Source organism: Phycodurus eques, chromosome 16 (assembly GCF_024500275.1).
Source record: "Phycodurus eques isolate BA_2022a chromosome 16, UOR_Pequ_1.1, whole genome shotgun sequence".
Taxonomy (NCBI): domain Eukaryota; kingdom Metazoa; phylum Chordata; class Actinopteri; order Syngnathiformes; family Syngnathidae; genus Phycodurus; species Phycodurus eques.
The window spans coordinates 23320320-23341859 of NC_084540.1; the positions used below are offsets into that span (position 1 = coordinate 23320320).

The window sequence follows — 21540 nt, forward strand, 5'->3', positions numbered from 1 at the left end:
GCAGCGAGTGAATGCATATCATTCAGAGAAAGGTAGAAGAGCGAGGACCTGGACTTCATGCTGGCGTGGCCGCTTTAGACCGCCTCGTTGTTGCAGCGTGGAAACGCCCCGGTGGATGAAGTGGATGTTTCCGCAGCTTATACGTGTAATTATGTGGAGGCAAAACAATGACGCTAGACCAGGTCGCACCCATTTTTCCAGGTCATCGTGAGGTATTTGACGGACAGTTGACAGTGGAGGAGGAGTGGCTTCATAATAATCTGGATCTCGTCATTCGGGAGTCGGGAATGAGGACCTATTCTGAACGCAAACGCTGCTTTCGGAATCATTCCCTCATTCCTTACTCCCTAATCACCACAAAGGGATTTTAGTGGACTTTTTAGGGGCTATCTCGGTCCACTATTTGCAAATCTTTACATAATGCATCCATTCAAATCTCTATTTAGAGATAACGGAGCAGGGATTGAGTGACTGATGGCGAACGCAGCCGTGGAGATGCGCCGTGTTGGGTGTCTTTCACGTGTCACATGACACCGCAGCCTCGATCAGGGATCACGTGACCAGGCTGGGGGGTCCGCTCCGGGGGGGTCTGGGCTGGTGATATATGGGCGCTTGTAACATGCACGCACAAAGACACCGAGGACAAAGACCCCCCAAGGCACACCATCAGGACCACAGACACCAGGAGAGGAGCTGCAGTACGCGTGTGTGTGTGTGTGTGCTTGTGCGTGTACAATCCGCAATTCCAATGAAGTTGGAATGTTGTGTAAAACGTTAATAAAAAACCAGAATACTTTCAAATCCCTTTCAACCTACTGTATATTGAATTGAATACATTCAAAATGAGAGCATATTTGGAAAAACAAGCTTGATCAGTTTGAACATTAAATATCTTGTCTTTGTCGTGTATTCAATTGAATGCAAACTATACTCAGTTGAATAGGGTTTGCAAATGTGTTTTTGTTTTACACAACATCCCAACTTCATTTGAATTGGCTTTTGTACATGCAGCGTGTGTGTGTGTGTGTGTGTGTGCGCGCGCGCGTGTGTGGCCAAGACAACGAGCAACAGTAAAAGACATTTTTATTGTTTAAAAAAATGATGTGATGTCATAACCATGTCACAGTCATGTGACTTCCTGCCCTTTCTGCAAACCTTCGTCATGTGTGTTCGCAGGTCACGTGACCAAACGTCATCATTTTGACGTCGTCTTGAAAAACTCCACAAAGTTGACAAACGCATCATTTGGCAAACGCTAACCGACGACGACGTGATGTTGGGACAGGAAGTAGAGCCTGAGGACTGAGGAGGCGGGGCCAAAGCAGGATCTTTGTGCGTTATCATGATGAGATTTGGTGGTTTTTTTACATCCTTTGAAGTTCAACTTGATCACGCGACAACGGTGGCGAGTGGCATCAACAGAAAGAATTTTGATGACTTTGATTTTCTCCCACATTTCAAAATCATGTTAGCGTGTTAGCTTCATGGAAGATGAGAAACGTGTCCTGCGATTGGCGGGCGACCGGTCCGGGGTGTAACCAGCCTCAGCTGGGATCGGACCCTGAACTGGATGGAAGAACGGACGGATGCATTTTTGGATCCATTCATCTACGCGTCCGTCCAACAATCCATTTATTTATTGTTGCTTGGATGGATGGATGGATTCACTTATGCCTGGATGAGACGACAAGACAAATGTGGTCTCTCGCGGTGGTACAATGTCAGACTACAGTGATAAAACCGTGTCGCGTCTCCGTCAGAACACTGGTAACAATGCACGACATATATCACCGTTTGCCGTCTTTTACGATAATCGGGACAATCTTGTCAAATCAAACACTGTCGGTCGGGGGAGGCAGGACCAGAAAATGTGTCACCGCTACCAGATACAACCGTTACCATGGCGGCAACAACAAGACTAGTTTTAATTGCGTCAATGTTTTGTATTGGGGGAAAAAAACACTTTGTGTGTTGTGGTCCGGAAATGACGGTTGGGCTGTCCGTTCGTCAAGGAGAGCATGAGATCATGTTCACGCACTTTTAGTTCAGCTAGCAACAGACAACATAACATTATGTAGCTAGCTAGTGCTAGCACTAACGTTTGTACGTAAACATTAAGCCGGCGTTCTGTCGATTCATGCGGCACGAAAGGGAGGCCATGCGCCGTTACAAGATGCATTCCTAATGGTCGATGTCAAGGCACTATGTCGGAGGTTTGTTGTTCATATGGCAAACGACACAGAAGATATCCAAAAAATCAAACATGCTAGACTTTTCATTTTGACGTGGTGGAGCGATCATAGCGCCAAATCGTCGGTCGTGGATAATGTCACACTCGAAAAAATGTCGTCGTTCCCGGCAAAATATGTTGGGCCCAACCTGAAAAATCGTTCGCGATAGCAAATCCGGCCAATAACGGGGCTCAGATCCTGCGGTCTGATCCCAGCATAACTGAACAAAAGTGAATATAGAAAATGGACGGAAGAAATGCGAAATCTGGGTGGCTTTCAATCATGCGATGTAAACAGGAAGTCACGTGAGTATCAAAAGCTTGGGGCGTAGGGTCCGTCGACCTCAGAGCAGGGGGTCCGCGGGGGGCTCGGCAAGGTCAAACAGTTGCTCCAGGTTGACGCCTGCGCCACACATGAAGTCACCGCGCTCCGACTCCGCCTCTTCCTCCGGCCAGGGGCTTTCCAGGAAGGCGGAGCCCAGAAAGGACTTTTGGGACTCGGCCAGCGCGTCAGCCGGGGCCCCCACGGGGGCGCCGCCCGCCACGATCAGCTCCTCTTCCTTGATGTCAGGGCCTAGGGCGTCGCCGGCATCCAGGCTGAGCTCGCCACTGAGCGCCGAGTCCAGCAGGGCGTCCCAGTCGAAGTCGCCCTTGAGGGGGCCGCTCTCCTTCTGCTCGTCCAAGGAGAGCAGGGGGGAGCTGGAGCGGCGGGGGGTCTTGCCTCCGCCGCTCCTGCAGCCCGACTTCCTCTTGGCGCCGCCTCGAGGCACGGGCCAGGACCCCAGCATGGTGCCCTCGGCCAGGCGGGTGTCCCAGCTCTGCTCCGTGGCCTCCTCGAACTCCCGCAGGAGCCGCTGGGACTGGGCGTCCACGCACAGGGCGCCCGCGGGGCTGGCGGCGGTGGGCGACGGCGCGGCGAGCCCCAGCCGGCTCTGCAGCGCCGGATTGATCCTGACGGGCGGCATGCGGCGCTTCTTGTAGGCGCCGCTCAGGAGGCGCTCGGCGTACTGCGGCTCGATCTTCCAGAACCCGCCCTTTCCCGGCTCATCCTTCTGACGAGGAACTTTGATGAAGCACTTGTTGAGGGACAAGTTGTGGCGGATAGAGTTCTGCAACGACACACGCCATACACTTAGCTTAGCTCAGCATCGCTACTACAAACAAGGCTAACCAACTGACTCCATGAAGCTCCTCCCCTCACTTGTACAAAGTTCCTTGGCACAAAGATACCACCAGATGGCGCCAAAGCAATAATTTTATGTTAGAAATGGGTTTGGCCTGAGCACAAATAGAATAAAAGAGAATAGAATCACCTTTTATTGTCATGAACATGCATGCATGCATGCACACTAAATGTGCTCTCTGCATTTGACCCATCACAGTGAACACATACACAAGTTAGTGGAACACACTGGAGCAGGGGGCAGCTGAAGCGCCCGGGGAGTATTTCGGGGTATCGGTGTCTCGCTCAAGGACACCGCAGCCGTGAGTCCGGGGGATGTTGGCGGATGGTCCGGTCGGGGTCTCGAACGTAGGTCCCCCACGGTGGCAGTGAACGGGGTACGCTGTTCAGTCCAGTACATAAAAATCACGATATCATGATGAAGGAGTACTTGATTAATTGTTTCCGCTCTCGAGTCAACTATATAATCCACGATATAAAAATCCCTATAAAGTGATTAGGGAATTAATCCTTTCACCGCCATCGTCCACTATACTGGATATTCCACTGCATGAAAATCCTGATATGGTGATTAGCGAATATTCGATGAATCGTTTCACCTTTCGAGTCAACCATATAGTCCACCATAAAAAAATTTACAACCCCAATTCCAATGAAGTTGCGACGTTGTGTTAAACATAAATAAAAACAGAATACAATGATTTGCAAATCATGTTCAACCTATATTGAATTGAATACACTACAAAGACAAGATATTTCATGTTCAAACTGATCAACTTGATTGTTTTTAGCAGATCATCATTAACCTCGAATTTTATAGCTGCAACACGTTCCAAAAAAGCTGGCACAGGTGGCAAAAAAGAGTGAGAAAGTTGAGGAATGCTCATCAAACACCTGTTTGGAACGAACATCCCACAGGTGAACAGGCTCATTGGGAACAGGTGGGGGCCACGATTGGGGAGAAAAGAATTGCTCAGTCCTTCACCAGCAAAGATGGGGTGAGGTTCACCTCTTTGTGAACAAGTGCTCGAGAAACACTTTAAGGACAATGTTCCTCAAGGTACAATTGCAAGACATTTCGGGATTTCATCATCTACGGTCCATAATACCATCAAAAGGTTCAGAGAATCCGGAGAAATCGCCGCATGTAAACGGCGAGGCCCAAAACCGACATTGAATGCCCGTGACCTTCGATCCCTCGGGCGGCACTGCGTCAAAAACCAACATCAATGTGTAAAGGATATCACCACATGGGTTCAGGAACACTTCAAAAAACCAATGTCAGTAAATACAGTTCGGCGCCACATCCGGAAGTCCAACTTGAAACTCTACTATGCAACGCAAAAGCCATTTATCAACAACACCCAGAAACGCCACCATCTGTGATGGTATGAGGCTGTGTTAGTGCCAATGGCATGGGTGACTTACACATCTGTGAAGGCACCATTCATGCTGAAAGGTACATACAGGTTTTGGATAAACATATGCTGCCATCCAAGCGAAGTCTTTTTCACGGACGCGCCTGCTTATTTCAGCAAGACAATGCCAAACCCCATTCTGCACGTGTTACAACAGCGTGGCTTCGTAGTAATAGAGTGCGGGTACTAGACTGGCCTGCCTCCAGTCCAGACCTGTCTCCCATTAAAAATGCGTGGAGCATTATGAAGCGTCAAATACGACAACGGAGACCCCGGACTGTTGAACGGCTGAAGCTGTACATGGAGCGAGAATGGGAAAGAATTCCACCGACAAAGCTTCAACAATGAGTGTCCTCAGTTCCCAAACGTTTGGTGAATGTTGTTCAAAGAAAAGGTGATGCGACACAGTGGTCAACGTGAGCCTGTCCCAGCTTTTTTGGAACCTGTTGCAGCCATCAAATTCTAAGTGAATGATTATTTGCTAAAAACAATCAAGTTGATCAGTTTGAACATGAAATATCTTGTCTTTGTAGTGCATTCAATTAAATAGGAAGTATGAAGTATGTGCTATTAGCATACATGCTACTTACGCCACCCACGGCACCCACCCACTTGCCTCGCCAGTCGAAATGGAGCTGCTGACCTCTGTTAAATATTATCTGCCCCATGGTGGCGCTACAAAAACAAGCTAAAGGCTTCATCAATCATTCATGCAGAAAATTAAACTTGTGGTTGAAAAGAGCCTTGCCCCCCGGGCCCCCCCCCCCCCCCCATACCCCCCAAAGGCACTCCTACACACTTGTGCTAACTCAAGTGTGTGTGTGTCTGTGTTTGCATTTGTATCTGTGTCCATACGAGGGTGTGTGTCTTTTTCAATGTGTGCTTGTGTGTGTGTTTATCTGCCATCTTGTGTTGGCCGTCTCTGTGTCTGCCAACATGTGATTTTGTGTGTTTGCGTGCGCACGTGCGTGTACCTGCCAGGTGGGCTCTGCATGTCTGAAGTAGCAGAAGTTGTCTGTGATCCACTTGTAGATGCCGGCCAGGGTCATCTTGCTGGTCTTGCTGTGCTTCATGGCCATGCAGATGAGGTGCGCGTACGAGTACGGCGGCTTGACGCCCGCATCCGTCTTGTAGTCCACCTCGTCGGGGCAGTGCCCGCGCGCCACGATGGCGGGCAGCGGCCGCAGGCGGCTGTAGGCGGCCGCCGTGGGTACGCCGGGCGCGAGCGGCGGGCCCGCCGAGGCCGGGTCGGCCGCCAGCGGAGAGGCGGGCGCCTCCGAGCCCAGCAGGTGGCGGCGGTGGGGCGGCCGGCCCGGGGGGGCGCCGCCCCCCAGGATGGAGAAGTCCTGCAGCCACTGCAGGCTGGTCAGGCTGTCGTCCAAAGTGGCGCCGCCGCCCCAGGATCCCCCCGCCGCCGCCGCCGCCTCCGCCTGGGCCTCCGCGTGGGCCTCCGCCTGGGCCTCCGCCTGGGCCGCCGCCACCACCAGAACCTCCTCCAGAGCCTCGCACTCCTCGGAACCCCCCAGGTGGCCCGGATCCATGCTCATCATCGCCGTGACGATCTCCTCCTCTTCTTCACCTTCCTCACCTCGTGACTGCATACGCACACAACACGCTCCAGTGAGTGAGTGAGTAAAAGTGAACATCGTGGAGTGAGTGAATAAGTGTGCCTGAGTGGGTGAGAATATGAGTTACTCAATAAATAGGTGAGTGAGTGAGTGAGTGAGTGAGTGAGTGAGTGAATAGTCATTTGAGCATCGTGAAGTGAGACAGTGAGAGAATGACACATTAAAGTGAGAAAATGCGAGCGGGACCACGTAAAGAGTCTGTTGAATCCAGTGAAGTGAGAGATGGAGGAACTGTGAGTGAGTGAATGTGTGAATGAGCGAGTGAGGACTCATTTGAACACAGTCAGTTTCTCTTCGCACCTGCGCGCGTGCACGCCTCGCTCACCACGAACAAGTTTTCATTTCAAATAGAACTTTTCGAACATTTGCAAATCTGCTGACATATTGAACTTCTTCAATATGTCACAAACGGGCTAATCAGTGCAACATGACGGACATTTGCACTTTTTCACGTCGAGTCATCGCAACAATAAAACATGAGAAAATGGTCAAACTAAACAAATAAGAATATAAATGTGATCTTACCTGCAGTGAAGCGTCTCTCCTCCGTGTGAAATGCGCGCGCACCCGCTTGCCCGTACGTGCGTGTGCGTGCGTGTGACCAAAGAGCCACGCAAGTGAACGAAGACGACGCGCAGCCCGCAGCGACACTTTAATACCTGAACACGTAACCGTGGCAACCGCGCCCACGCCCCCTTGTAAACAATCTGCCGCACGCCCATTGGCCCACCCGTTGCCATGGAGACACTTTAACGCGACCAACGAACTGCATGCTTCCACAACGCTACCGTCCCAGTCCGTCCGTCCGTCCGTCCATCCCTCCCTCCCTCCCTCCCTCTCTCTCTCTCTCTCTCTCTCTCTCTATCTCTCTATCTATCTAGCTATCCATCCGTCCATCCATCCGTCCACGAGGAAGTATGGATGAGGTGTCTTTTTTTATGACTTAGCAGTTTCTTTGTGGGGGGCCTCCGTCAGTCATTCAGCCGATCGAACAGGCACCGGTCGAAGCTTTTTGTTTGTCTCTCAAACGTGCATTCCTTCACACGTCGTAACCGCGCCCCGCAGCAACCTAAAGAAGCCCACTTTGTAGTTTTTACTCGACTTAGATATCCATATAAGGAGATGAAAGTATTGTTTGTAAATATGTATTCAGTGTGTTGGTGGCCAAATTAAACCATTAAATGGCTTTGATGACGGACGTTTTTCCATTTGTCATCGACACTCTTATGTTGTGCTTTGTTGTAATTATAAAACGATAACAATCAAGTATAGCGTATGCATATACTGTGTAATGTAATGGTAGTAGTGTTTGTGCATTGTACGTACATGAGTAGATGTAATGATCATTATTGAACAAAAGAGGACGCTACAGCACAAGTTTTTTTTATCACTCGTTTCAGAATTTGCTTTTGAAACAGAATAGTTGTGCAGAATAGTTAACAAGTAGTTCTTTAAGAATGGTTACAACCAGGACGGAATATGTCGAAGTCCGAGACCTACGGAAGCCCAAAGTCACCCTTCTTTTTATGATATTCACGTCCAAAGGTGTTTATTTAACCGAATCTATTTCTCGTAGCAAGGAAGTAAATCACGAATGCGTAGATGTATTTGTGTGACACAACACATGCATGTAGCCTTATTGCCTTTATTTTGCATTCATTTTCGTTCCGTTTCGGTCAACGACTATTCGTGTTTTGTGAGCGCTTGCGTCGTTTACAGCAAATCAACTTCGAGAATTCATGTGACGTCGCCGTAACTCACCTGGAAATGAAGCACTTGATTTTAAGCGAAACTATCAACACAAATAAAAACAACAACAACAACAACAACTTTATTTTAAGCGGGGAAATGGAAAACAGGAGACAAAATGAATTCAGAAAAAAACTTGATTTGAAGCAAGCAGAACTGAAGAGATCATCTCTGTGGGAGCCATCGTCAGTTTCAAAGCGCAGCCCCTTCAGCCAATCAGCGGCGTTCTAGCACCTCTCGGTGTTGAGGCAACCAATCGGCATCGCCACGGCGATGACAGAGAAGCGGTTGTCGGGGCTCGGGGCTGTACCGATACATCCAACTCAGATATCTAATGTCCTGTGCTATCCTATAGAGATACGCAACCGGGACACAATTCAATATCCACATTCGATCTCTGCTCGGGGCTCAGCCGAGAGTGTCGGCCGGCCGAGGAGCGTCACGCTGCGGACTCGCCGCTCGCCACATGTCGCTCAAACATGGACGAGCTTCGGCATCAAGTGATGATCAACCAGTTCGTCTTGACGGCCGGATGCGCCGCCGAGCAGGCCAAGCAGCTCCTCCAGGCGGCACACTGGCAGTTCGAGGTCGCCTTTCAATCTGTTTACACTAGCGTAGCTAGTAGTAATTAGTAGTAGTGGTCGTGGGAGGAAGAGGAGGAGGGTATTGTTGCTCTTAGCCCCCACGTAGCTAGCATGCTAACGGCTAACCGTTACTTCAGTGTTTCTTTTGGGGGGGTGCTAGCTGCTGTCAGACGAGCCTAGCTGCATTCTTTTGTTTATTTGTTCTTTTTTACTTCAAGGAAAAATGGAACATGACAGTGTACAGTCCTATAAAACGAACATATCAAGAACATTCAGTATAGAAACGGTGGAACACACACAAAATGCCAGTGGTTTCAGGTGCATTCAAATATTTGAAAAGTTTTCAAATAGTTGTACTTTCTGGAGCCCCTTTGTTACTAATCGTTTATAAGTTTGACGTTGGAAAGAGTAGTATTGTTAAAGTGTATAAAAGTAGGTTTCTGATAGTTACATGTGTCAAAATATTTTGGCCTTAAGCAGCACGTTGGACGACTGGTTAGCACATCTGCCGCACAGTTCTGAGGTTGCGGGTTCAAATTCGGTCACGCCTGTGTGTTACTTTTCTCCGGGCTCTCCGGTTTCCTCCCACATCCCGAAAGCATGCATGCTAGGTTGATTGAAGACTTTAAATTGCCCGTAGGTGTGAATGTGAGTGTGAATGGTTGGTTGTTTCTATGTGCCCTGCGATTGGCCGGGGACCGGTTCAGGGTGAAACCCGCCTCTCGCCCGGAGTTAGCTGGGATAGGCTCCAGCACGCCCGCGACCTGCGTGAGGATAAGCAGTTCGGAAAATGAATGAATGAAGGAATGAACAATTGATTGTAAAATTACATATTCTTTGACATGCTGTCTAAAAAAAAAAAGAAAATAATTTCCCAATTTTAACAAACGTCTTTGTAAAGTAGCATGATGACATATTGACTGACATTTTGAGCTTAGCCGCATTCGTTCAACTCGTTGACTCCATCTTGTAGGTCCAGGTTACGTGTTTCTTTTTTAACAGTTAATAATCGCTTCAGTAGAGAATAGAATGTTCAGTTGAGCACACGGGTATACTGAGGTCTACCTGTATTTCAATTGATTGTAGTGAACAGGTTAATAATCGCGCCAGACTGCAAGTGCAAATAATTTCTTGTCATGACTAGTACGTACTGTATAGCTATGAGAACATTCCAAACACTATTCACTTGTTTTGTTTTTTTTCCAAAGGATTTTTGCAAACACCTGCTTCTACTTTGGAAAACAATGATCGACATTTTTGCTGATTTTCTGACAAATGTTGCAGACAAAAGTAGTAACTGAAACATAATCAATGTATGTTTGGGAAGTTTATGCACTGTCAATTTGAAATAATGTCCTGTTTTTGAGCAAAGGCACGGAAATTCTAAAATGTTATTTCTTATCCGATCTATCGATTAATCGAAAAAACTATTGACAGAGCAATGGATTATTAATATAATTGTTAGTTGTAGCCCTACTTGGAAGGAAAGGTGTCTCGGGACATTGCAGGACCTCCGATGTGACTTTTGCGTCAACGATGCTCAAACGATAGACTTACAACGATGTCATAACAGGCATACTAAGTAATAATACGTTGCGTATTTGGACAAGAAGGAAGCAATTGTTTGTCACTTTTCTCATTTGTGTGCACAGACGGCGTTGAGCGCATTTTTCCTGGAGGCCAACGTTCCAAGCCAGCAGCACACGGTAAGCGCACCGGTCGTCACGGTGACACCCCCCAGTTTGCTGTAGTCTGTGTCGTTCGACACTCACCCGACTTGGGCTCGCTTCCCACTCGCTGAAATGTCGCCCGTGTGACAATTCTGGAATGTTGTCGGGCTTTTGCCCAAAGTCATCTGGGAACTAACCAGCAGCTCTATGCCACCTGTGACAATCAACTAGATGGATAGATTGTTGGTTGGATGGGAAGATTGTTGCTTGGGTGAATGGATTAAAGGTCTGGGTATTGCTAAGAACCTCACAATTCTATTTGGATTCTTTTAGGTTGTGATTCAATTGAATTTAAATTTTTTGGGTTGTGAAATTGTGATTCGATTTGATATTGATGTAACTGCTTTTATGCTGGGTCAGTAAGAAGGACTACTAAGAAGTACTCGGGATCCACGATAACTGTTTTTTCCCCCACCGATACCAATAAAGGATATATTTTTTTAAATGGTTGATATCGGGGGTCTTTAACAATTTCCAGACCAAGGACCCCCCCCCCCCCCCCCCCCCCCTCCAGTCACAGGAGTTGACGAGACCAGAAAAAAAACTTCTGCCGCTTCTGCTGTTAAAAAGTAACGGTACTTTTACTCCGTTACAGTGATCTAAATGTCGCTTGCTACTTTTATTTATTAATTATTGCTCATTTATCTACTTTGTGCACAAGACTTCGACTTCCGCTTTGGGTGGCGTTTGTGCTAATCCCATTTAAGCGCTAGTGACGTTTAAGTCTAGTTCACCAATCAAACGACACAAGAAAGTCACATGACCTCACACAACATCTTCTATTGGGCTTCCCGGGCATCGGTATTAACACCAGATAATCCAGACCCGCTGATCGTCGTGCCTACGTGGCGGCCATGTTGGCAACGGCGCGCGACTCGTTTACATTTAGACGAACAAAAACAACAGCTTTCATGTATTGTAGCATTTTACTGGCACTGTCCGTTTGGCCGGTGGCCACCGACCGGCAAGTGGCGACCCACGTGCCGCTAAGTGATAAGGTTCTTATTATGGTTTTTTTGTATCACACCGATCGGTGTGACATCATTTTTTCCAACATCAGGCTGATAATTATCGTGCATCCCTAAGAAATTCACAAATAGTTAGAGAACCTGACAGTTTTTATTTTCATGTCAGTGTACGGATGGAGAATGTCACCACACATTTTTGAGCAATTAAATGTCAGAAAATATTTGTTTTTAAAATGTGACTTCTGGAAACACTGAAAAAGTCAAATGCACGTGATCTTAAATGGTAGTAATTTGCTCTTGGAATTTGGAATGAAAATAAAAATTCTGCCTTGCACATCTTTCGAAAGCGCCCCCCACTGGCTGGGAGGTGAATTTCTTCAGAGGATTTGCTGAAACCACACAGAATCCGGCATATGCGCATTTGGCAAAACGGGTCGAAGGACTTCGGTTGAATCACGAATGGGGCCGTGACGAAACAACCGTGGGAACTTTCGGCTACCATGTCGTCGTTTAACACGAGATGTCACCACGTATGACAATAACCGATGTTTCGGCTTCGTTCGTGTTCACGTGTATCACCAGCCATAAAGAAAATAACATTTTAGCAAGTTCACCTTCAAACAGTCACGTCATCAATCCAAGTTATGCTCGTTCGTGGAGCGTACAGAGGAAGTCCGCTATCTCGTTTTCCAGGTTTGGTCACGTGACGTACCGGATCTCGCGGATTGATTGGGGAGGGGAATATTGCAATGCATTAATAATAGATATTAGTACCTGCCCCGAATGGATTGTTGGACCAATGATTGTTGTTTACATGGACAAAACGGAAGTTGTTGTCAGCCAATGACGTGGTCTTCCTGTTGCTGTCCCGCCAGGCGCGGCCCCACACAAACACTCCCGCCACGCCGCCCAACTTCCCCGACGCCATCGCCATGTTCTCCAAGTTGCGAGCGTCCGAATACGCCGGCGGCGGCCACGGGGCCGGTCCGGCATCCGCGGGGCACTCCCCGCCCGGGCCCTCGCAAGCGTCGGGTTTCGGCCCCTTCTGGGCGTCCTCGCCGCCCTGCGGCACCCCCGCCCCTCCTTGCCGAACGGTGCACACTCGCTCGCCGTGGCCCGCCCCCTCGCAGCCCGGCTCCGCCCGGTCGACCGGCGTCCTGTCGGCGCTCCGAGGTAATCGGAGAAAAGACGCTTCTTCTTCTTCATCGATAGTCTCGTGACGCCGACGTGGGCGACGCTTCACCGGCACGGAGTCATGTGACCTGCGGGTCAAAAAGGCAACTTTTCGTCCTACTTTCATCTTATGGACTTTCTCAAACCTATCTTATTTTACGGACTTCCAAAACGGCGTCTTAAACGGCGTGGATGACCGAACGTGATTGATGGCGTGAGTCACATGCCTCCTTCCGTCATCAGAATCCTCTCAGGCGCTCGCTCGCAAAGATTGCCAAAGTTCTTGGGACTCCTCTGACCTCACGCGTGTTTATTTGTTCGTTCACAAATAAAGTTGCTTTGTATTATGTTCGTTTTGTTGTGTGGCTCACATTCCTGTCCTCCTGGTTGTTTGGGCCACAACTAACTTTTATTTTAATCATCGATTAATCTGTTGATTACTTTTTCGGTTAATCGATGAATCAGATAAAAAAAAAATTGATCATTTCTGTGCCTTTTGTTAAAAAAGCAGGAAACGATTTCAAATTGACAGTACATAAATTGATGATGATTCAGTTACTGGTTTGGTGCATAACATCCGTCAGATATCCGGAAAAAATGTTAATGGTTATTTTCCAAAGTAAAAGAAGATGTTGACAAATGTCTTATTTTGATGAAACAAAGATAATCTGCTTTCATGGAGGACGACAAAAATCGGAGAATATTTACTGTTGAGAGGCTGAAATTCCGACGATTTGGACAATTTGAAGGTAAACAAGATGTCGGCGGGGCTGCGAGCGACAAGAAGTCCCCCACCTCCTGCCGCTGAGTTTGGACAAGACCGTTATTCGGTCCTCTCGTACGGCGTGGCTGGCGTCAGCGCTGCCGTCGGCCCACGGGAGGCGGACCCGATGGCGGAGGGCTGTCCGCAGTCGGGCAGCGCCGGCCGCAGGACGCCCACGTTTTGACCGGACTGCGTGCCGGTCGAGATGTCGATCACGCCCGCGCCGTTTTGCCTCAAGCGACCCAGAAGACGGTCCGCTCGGACGGCGTGCCGGACCCGCGCGGGACGAGCCCGACTGAGGCGACTGTGCTACGAGGCTAACGGATTTTGCTAATGCGCTGACCGGATGCCTCACCGGGTGACGCATTGTGCGCCGGTAAGCACGGCGTCCTCGGCCACCGGCGCGCCGCCGCGAACGTGACTTCCGTTCCGGTGCCCGCCTCGGCCTCGGCCGACCAGGCGCCCTACAGACGCGGGTTCAAAGGGGCGCGGTTGCAGAAAATGAACGTTGCAGGACTTTTTTTCAATTACTTTTTTGCGAACATTAAAAGACAATTTACAGTCTTTACCACTTGTTGTTGTTTTTTTTAAAAAAAACAATTTAGGCTCCAGCTAACTTCAAATTATTTTTGGGAGCTTTCCACCAACTCGATGAACTTTTGTGTAAACATAAAAGCCAAGTTGGAGTCAAGACAGAAGTTTAACAAGCAAATCGGTGCTGCCCCCGCGCTAGCGAAGGGAGGCAGACCGGCACAGCTGACCGCCAAGTCCGGCCGGGTCGGTGCCCGCGGACGTGAATGTGACGAATCCCGGCAGGTTGTCGTCGCCCGTTTGGCTGCTGATCCAATCCCGGGAACTCCGGCAGGGCGCGACGTCGTCCGAAGCTCGCCACCCCGCTCCGGACCCACACGGACCCTTGTTTGCTGACCGGTGGCCCGCCAGAGGCGCCCTGTGGAACGTCGCCGTCTCCTTGTTCGCTGAAGCACTTTTTGCTTTTGCGACATCATCGACAGGAACAAATGAACTTTTGAGTCCTTTCCGCCTTCTCTCAGGCCGGCACGGATCACGTTGTCTGTGATCCTTCTCGGACGGTAGTCGCAACTGCACTAGCGGTTTCCGACCACGGGAACCTCCACCTCCCTCAGGTTCTGGGGGGGGGCGGCAGAGGAACTGCACGCGCACACGAACACACAACAACTACTCAATGAGCACACACGAGCTTTAGTCACTGTCCAATGAAAAGAACACATTTTATAAATATCAGACAATTTGGAGTTTTCACAAACTCGATATACTTTTGTTTTGCACTTCCAGGGGACTGTAGCCTAACCCCGTTTTGAAACACCTTAAACACCTTTAAAAATCCTCACCCGGTTTTGAAACCCTAATTTGACACCCTAGTTTGAAACCCTAACCCTGTCTTGTTACATTAAAACACACGCACACATTGAAGTGGGTTACAAAGTCGTCACTTGCGCTCCACGAAGTCAAATGATTTCATCAAATGATTCATCCAATGACTATTTATGTAGTTGTTTGTTATGTTCATCTTTTTGTTTTATTTACAACGAATCAGTAAACCAATATTGCGATGAATGAGTAAAAAGTACACATTTTACAAGAATTAATGAACAATTAAATGTTAGGGTTATCAGTTTGAACATGAAATATCTTGTCTTTGTAGTGTATTCAATTAAATATGATTTGCAAATCATTGTAGTCTGTTTTCGAGGTTGTAGGATGTCCTTGTACGTGTAGACACGTTTGTCCAATATGATAATAATGTCCATGGACCGCTTCTCCTCACGCGGGTCGCGGGCGCGCTGGAGCCCATCCCGGCTCTCTTCGGGCGAGCCGGGATGGGCCCGGTCCCCAGAACTGTGAGTCTGTCACCATGCCGGCTAAATAATAATCGAATCTAATAAATGTATTCTAATTCGTAAACATACATCATAATAATAATGTGTTGTAATTATAATCTAGTCTAATAAATAATGACGTGTCATTATCGGCGAAGTCCTTCTATTTGCCAAACGTTTTGGGAATTCCCCTCGTCAGTCTGCTTTTGTCATTTGTGGAAAGCAAGAAGCACTAGTAGCCGTCAAAACGGATTGATTGACAGCGCTTTACAAACATTTACCAGAAACTTGTCTTTTTAGAAACAACAATTGAGGTGCTTTCACTTGTATTTTGCAACACAATGCTTTTTGCAGTTATTTACAAACAGAAAAGCCTACAAAACATACAAACGTTGACACATACTTTGTCAACCATTTAGCAGCAAGTGACACCCTCTGATCATAAATTTACAAACCTTAAGTAACCTTTCAAACATTAACATTAATCAACTTTACAAACGATACACTTTTTCCAACAATTTACAAACATTTACATGAACAGAAGTTTCCTAAATCAAGCACAAGTTGCCTCTGATGTCATCATTTGGAGTCATTGTCTCCCCCTGCTGGACGCCACAAACAACACAGCTCCACATTTTTGGACGGATCAGATGATTGGCAGCGAGCATTCATTCGCATTCATTCGACTTCCTATAGAAGCCAGCAGGACAGTCAAAGATTTTTCACCTTGGAAAGACAGAAATAAAGCCACCCCCAGAGGGAGGAGCCTATTTACACGATGTCATCGTGGCCAGGTCACGACCCCGCAAGTCACTGGTCACAAGTCAGTGGCAAAACTCACTGAAACCGCAAAACAATGAGGATTTTCATTTCGTGGCCCTGGATAGTTCCTGGAATGTCCAGTAAAAATCCTTTTCGGGAACGAGTGAATGAATCCAAATGCAGCGACGGTGTCGCGAATCCACAAACACATTTTCATGCGCTGAAACGATTCATCAAGTACTTATTTTTATATTCATCACAACATAAGTTTTTTTTTTTTTTTACAGTGGACTACAGCGAACCCCTGCATACTTGCAGTTCAGCACCCACGGATTCATTTATTTGCAGTTTTTTTTTTTCCAATTGTATTTATTTTTTGGGAGTTTGGGATTTTTTTTCTTTTTTTATTTGTGGAAAACACTTACCGGCGGTACATTCAAGATTTTCTTGGGGTGGAAAAAATGTATTATTGTTTCAATTTGCTGATTTTCGCTATTTGCGCTCCGTAACGCACCAATCGCGGGGGTCGCCGTCAATAATTGAGAGTCGTTGGCATGGAGACGAGTTCCGGTGTACACGTGCCGACCCAACCGAAATTCATTTTTCAATTTCCCCTCGCTGGCAGGCGGACTCGATCGACGATCGAGCGATTCCTGGCATACGATTGGCCACGCCCCCCGCCCCGCCGAGTCACAAGATCAGGAAGTCAACGTCGTCGTGATGAATCCGAGCCAATTGAAAACTAGTTGAGGACTGTATTTCCTCGGGCCATTGTTCCAATTCCAAAAGTGTTTATTTAGGCCAAGTGTGGGCAAAGTACGGCCCGCGGGCTGCCAACGTGTACGTATGTTCTGGAATCCCAGAGCCCGAGAATATTTGCTGCATTCATTTAGCTATTTGATCCAATTTTATTCATTCAGATTATTGGTATGGCTTTTTTTTTTTTTTTTTTTTTACTTTTTATTCGTTCATGTCATTTAACAATTGCCGAGTCGTTTTTCTTGTGAGTACAATAATGCATAGGTATATGAATGCAAATGAATTATATAAAAAACACATTTGAACAAATGAATACAGCAAAGCTTTCCCAGAACATCCCCTAAGAACGCAAGCTCCTCATTCTCATTCCCAACATACAAAAATCTTTGTCAGTCCGTCCAAATGCAACAATACTTCCTTCGCACCAATTACTACTTTTCTATTAGTCAGGAAAGCAATAAAGGGAAATTGTATTATTTGGTGATCGTCTGCTTCTGTTGAGTTGCAAAATAGATTCGAATCGGAAATGGGATTTTCGCTGCGAACATGTCACCTCTCATGCGACGGCCGTACGGCGGCGCCCCCTGCCGTCCGTCCGCGGGGCCTCCCCGCGCCGGGGCGTCACCGTGCGCGCCCCGCCGCAGCTGCGGGACACCGGCGGGTACCTGAATGCAACACAGATGTTTACGCTGCACCGCGTCTCACCTGGCTGTACTGCAGCGCCCCCCGCCGTTCAACAACGCGAGCGCTCACCTGAAGTGCGTCACGTCTGACAAAGGCCACGCCCCCGAGACACTTTTACTGCACGCACACACAAAAAGATCATTGACAGAACGTGTTTGCGTGCACGTGTGTGTGCACATGCGCTTGTGTCTATATGCATTTGTGTAGGTGTGTGCGCATATGTGTTTTTGCATACGTGTTTTCCCAGGACTCACGCTGCGTGAAGATGTCTAACGACACGACGGTCACATGACAGACAATGATGTGCGTCCAGAAGCTGTCTGTGCGCACGCACACACACACACACAAAACAACAGGAAGTGATGTAATGAGCGCCTCATGGGCTGTGTTGCAATTTAATCATTCAAAAGGGATTTTCAGTGGACATATTGGGATCTTTCTAAGTCCACAACACGAGTCACTTTTATGAAGTTCATAACGATAAAAGTCAAAGCTGGCGCGCTCGGGTGCCGACGGACTTACTTTCTGACGCCAGCGGCGGTTGCGCCCTCGGCGTCATGCTGAGAATCTTCCGAACTGCGCCGCCTCTGGCGGGTGCTCTGGAGGTTCTTGTGCTCAGCTTCCAGATGCTTCTTCTGACACGCACACACTCACACCGCCATCACGCCGTATCGTAGCGGGCCTGCGTTCCGACGGAGGAATCTTACCACTTCGGCGCGGAGCGAGCGTTTGTCGGCTTTGTTCTCCTGCAGATGCTCTGTGGTCCTCAGCAGTTGCTATGGAAACCACGTTACACTTTTTGTCATGTCGCTAAAGATTGTTATACACTTTTTATAGACTAACTTATGCTACGACAGTACACACGGTGTGTTTGTGTGTGTGTCTTTACCTGGATGTGGACGCGTTTGTGTTTGTTGTCGTCATGGAGACGCCTGATGGCACTCGCGTCGAAGCTTTGAGATGGACGCCTGCACGCCGCCGGACGAGCACGCAAACGCACGCGTACACAAAATGTCCACCTGCGTACGCACACACATTCACGAGCACACGTACAGTATACACACACAATCCTTTACACATGCACACACCCATTTGCACACAAACGCAGCCATACACACAAATGTCCACACGCGCGCACACAGGCATTCTCACACACACACAAGCGCAACGAACGACACGGTAACGAAGCGCGTCGTGCTCGGATGCGTTCGTTTCGGCGACCTCGTGCTGCCGCCGCACGCCGTCGGCCATTTTGCGCTCCGGGAGAAGGCTGAACTTCCCGCCGAGGTCGTCCGGGCCGCGACCTCGTTTCTCACAGGGGTCAGAGGTCAATGACGACATCACGGGGTCCGAGGTCCCTCGGAGGTCGTCCGGCTGAGGTCAGAGGTGGCGACGGGCTCACTTGACGGACATGTTAGGAAAGGTCACTTCCACTTTAACAGTCCCGCCCCCCCCCCAAAAAAGAAAAGGTTGTTGTGAAATGTATTTTCATGAGGAAATATAGCGCTCCAAAATATTGGAAATCAGATCAAAGCAAAAAAAGCTCAGCAGTGGCGTTGGGAAATGGACCTCGCTAAAATTGGCTCCAAAGCTAAAGCTAAACGTTGACAAAAGTTACCCTGTTGAAAATGTAATAGCAGTGTAACTATTTCAATGACTTTCGCCAAGTAACAACAGTGTAAGTAACTCATTGCTTTTGATGACTTCTTCATTTTCAATGATTGCATCAACAGGAGCCTTGGATGTTTCCTCCAAAAAGTCCAAGCCATAAAATGATTTTACACAAAGAATAATCTGATAACAAAACATGATGCAATGTAAATAGATGAAGAAAATGTTTGTTGCATTATCCATGCACAGCACGTGGAGAACATGATACCATGTTGACCTATTGACAAATGTGCACAATTTAAATGTTCACTTCATACGGCAACCAGATAAGTTCATGTTCCAAAAAAACCTCCAAAATGAAAAAGGTGAAAGTCTTCAAAAGTCAACGTTCTTTGGTGTTCAAAAGTGGAAGCATACAAATCTCAAACTAAAAGGTTGCACTTTGAGGTCAGATTGGGAAAAATATGCCATGTTGGAGAATCTGGTCATGGGGCAGAAGGCAGAAGGCAGAAGGCCCCATGACCAGAGACAGCCAATCACAAGCGTCGACTTGAGAGGGAGCACAACTTCAATTGTAACCATGGAAGTTTCCAAAAGCAACTTTCTCAACACTTTCTCTCAGTAATGTAATGGATTCCAATGAGATGAAATGACATCATCTCGCTACATCGCTCGTATCTGAAGTTCACCACTGTACTTCCTTGACACCAAAACGTACGACTACTTTCCGGGCGTCGCTCGCCTGACGACATTCCTCGGTCAGGCGCTCGACGGCGTCCTCGTGGCGCCTCACGCGCTCGTGGAGATGTCCGCACGCCTCGCGCCGGTCTGAACGGGAACACGAGAACATGAGAAGAAAAGACGCCGCGAACACATGAGGAGACCGCAACGCCAAAGCCGGGAGTCGGACGTGACCCGTGTCGCGGACGAGCTGCCGCAGGACCTCCGCCTGCTCCCCGTCCGCCTTTCGGGCCTCCGGCGCGTCCACGCGAGCTTCCAGCCGCACGCCGCCGTCCTTCGGTCCGTCCGGCGAGGCCGACGTGAGACCCGGCGGGCGCGTCACGACGACAAAACCGCCAAAAATGCCGACGGGGGTGTCGGGCGGGAACCTACCCGGCGGCGCGGGTGAAGCTCCTCGGTCCGCAGCTACACGGCGGCGGGAGCTTCAGGGCCTGAAACCACACACACGCACACGCACGCGCGTGTACAAGTGTAGGCCAACGCAGAAATCGAGACGACGACGACGACAAAATGAGCCGATGCTAAAGGGTTAGCAATCCCGATTAGCGTTATGACCATTTTATGCCAAATCCTCATCACGCCACACATCTAACCCAGTGTCTTAAAATTCACGTGCAGACGCTCATCAGTCGCTTTTCCGCTGGCCCGACACTGCGTGCGTCTGCAATAAATGTCCGTGTGAAACGTGGACGGTGGCACAAAGCCAGAAATGTTGTATCAACCTCATTTTGAAGTCGACTGAACTGAGCCCTACTTATTTTTTTTCAGTGCAGCAACATACAAAACTTGTTAATATTTGGAACGGTGAGCTGAACTTCGAACGAGTTGGTGTAGAAAATGTGTTTATGGGTGGGAACCATTCCTGCACGTGCAGTTATGTGCACAATGTGACCCGTGTCATTTACGCACGCGCACGCGCACACACACACACACACGGTGTAGCGTAGCGGCCAGTAAGTCACAAAAGAATGCGCAGTGGAATCATCATTAAAAACAGCAAGATTGTATTTTCTTTCCGGTTCAAAGTCCAGAAGTCGCTTATTCAGCAGTCAAATCCCCGTGGGAGAAAAAAGATCTCAACCAAAATGATCATTTCAAAATCACATTTCAATTCATTTATGATCCGTCTTGCCTTTTTTTCAGCAGGTGTGGCAGCAAAATAGCAAAATAATTCCAGTCATCACTGACTGGAATTATTTTCAGAGGACTTTGAGCCTCTGTGGACAAGTAAAGCTAGAATTTCATCCAATGAGAAAAAGAGTAAAAGCCGCGTCGATGTATATAATTGAGCGTTTGTAAGAGATTCCGAGAGCAAAATGTCTTTTTCAAGTCGTCGAGCGTCACAAAATCCAGTTAGTTCTCCGCGGGCGCGTCTTGCGTGGCCTCCAACAGTCGCGCTTCCCAGTCGGCCTCAACTTCCCACCGGTCCCAAAGCGGAACCCGGCACGGCGTCTCCGGATTCCCCGGACGCTGCCGTCCTCCTCCGTGACTTCGCGCCTGACCGGCTGTGTTGGGACTGAAGGAAAGCGTCTCCTTTGGTCTTTGTTTCTCGCTCCCTTCTAGAAACTTCGTTGCGTTCCGACGCTCAATAAACCTCCACTGTGACGCAGTAAAAGTGTTCCGGCGTGAAAGGGAAACAGATTTTCCATTCCGCTTGACCTCACAGCCGAACGGGACCCACGACCGTCGGTGCGCTAG

The 21540-nt window shown here is 48.4% G+C and overlaps 2 protein-coding genes and 1 long non-coding RNA gene across 3 annotated transcripts; 1 reads left to right on the top strand and 2 right to left on the bottom strand.

Moving 5' to 3' along the window:
- Window positions 1-2485: 2485 nt before the first annotated feature.
- Window positions 2486-7060, bottom strand: foxj1a (forkhead box J1a). Its single transcript, XM_061700134.1, has 4 exons — window positions 6985-7060; window positions 6152-6426; window positions 5806-6064; window positions 2486-3339 (listed from the first exon to the last, which is right to left on the bottom strand). The coding sequence occupies exons 2-4, from the start codon at window positions 6379-6381 to the stop codon at window positions 2575-2577; spliced, it is 1254 nt and encodes a 417-aa protein (XP_061556118.1). The 5' UTR covers window positions 6382-6426; window positions 6985-7060; the 3' UTR covers window positions 2486-2574.
- Window positions 7061-8485: 1425 nt separating this feature from the next.
- On the top strand, window positions 8486-13503 carry LOC133414643 (UBA-like domain-containing protein 2). The gene is made up of 3 exons (XM_061700154.1): window positions 8486-8795; window positions 10445-10498; window positions 12366-13503. The coding sequence occupies exons 1-3, from the start codon at window positions 8688-8690 to the stop codon at window positions 12708-12710; spliced, it is 507 nt and encodes a 168-aa protein (XP_061556138.1). The 5' UTR covers window positions 8486-8687; the 3' UTR covers window positions 12711-13503.
- Window positions 13504-16370: 2867 nt separating this feature from the next.
- On the bottom strand, window positions 16371-20532 carry LOC133414648 (uncharacterized). Its single transcript, XR_009770065.1, has 5 exons — window positions 18380-20532; window positions 18013-18266; window positions 17745-17810; window positions 17560-17607; window positions 16371-17471 (listed from the first exon to the last, which is right to left on the bottom strand). It is a non-coding gene; the product is annotated as an uncharacterized LOC133414648 (long non-coding RNA).
- Between the last annotated feature and the right edge of the window lie 1008 nt (window positions 20533-21540).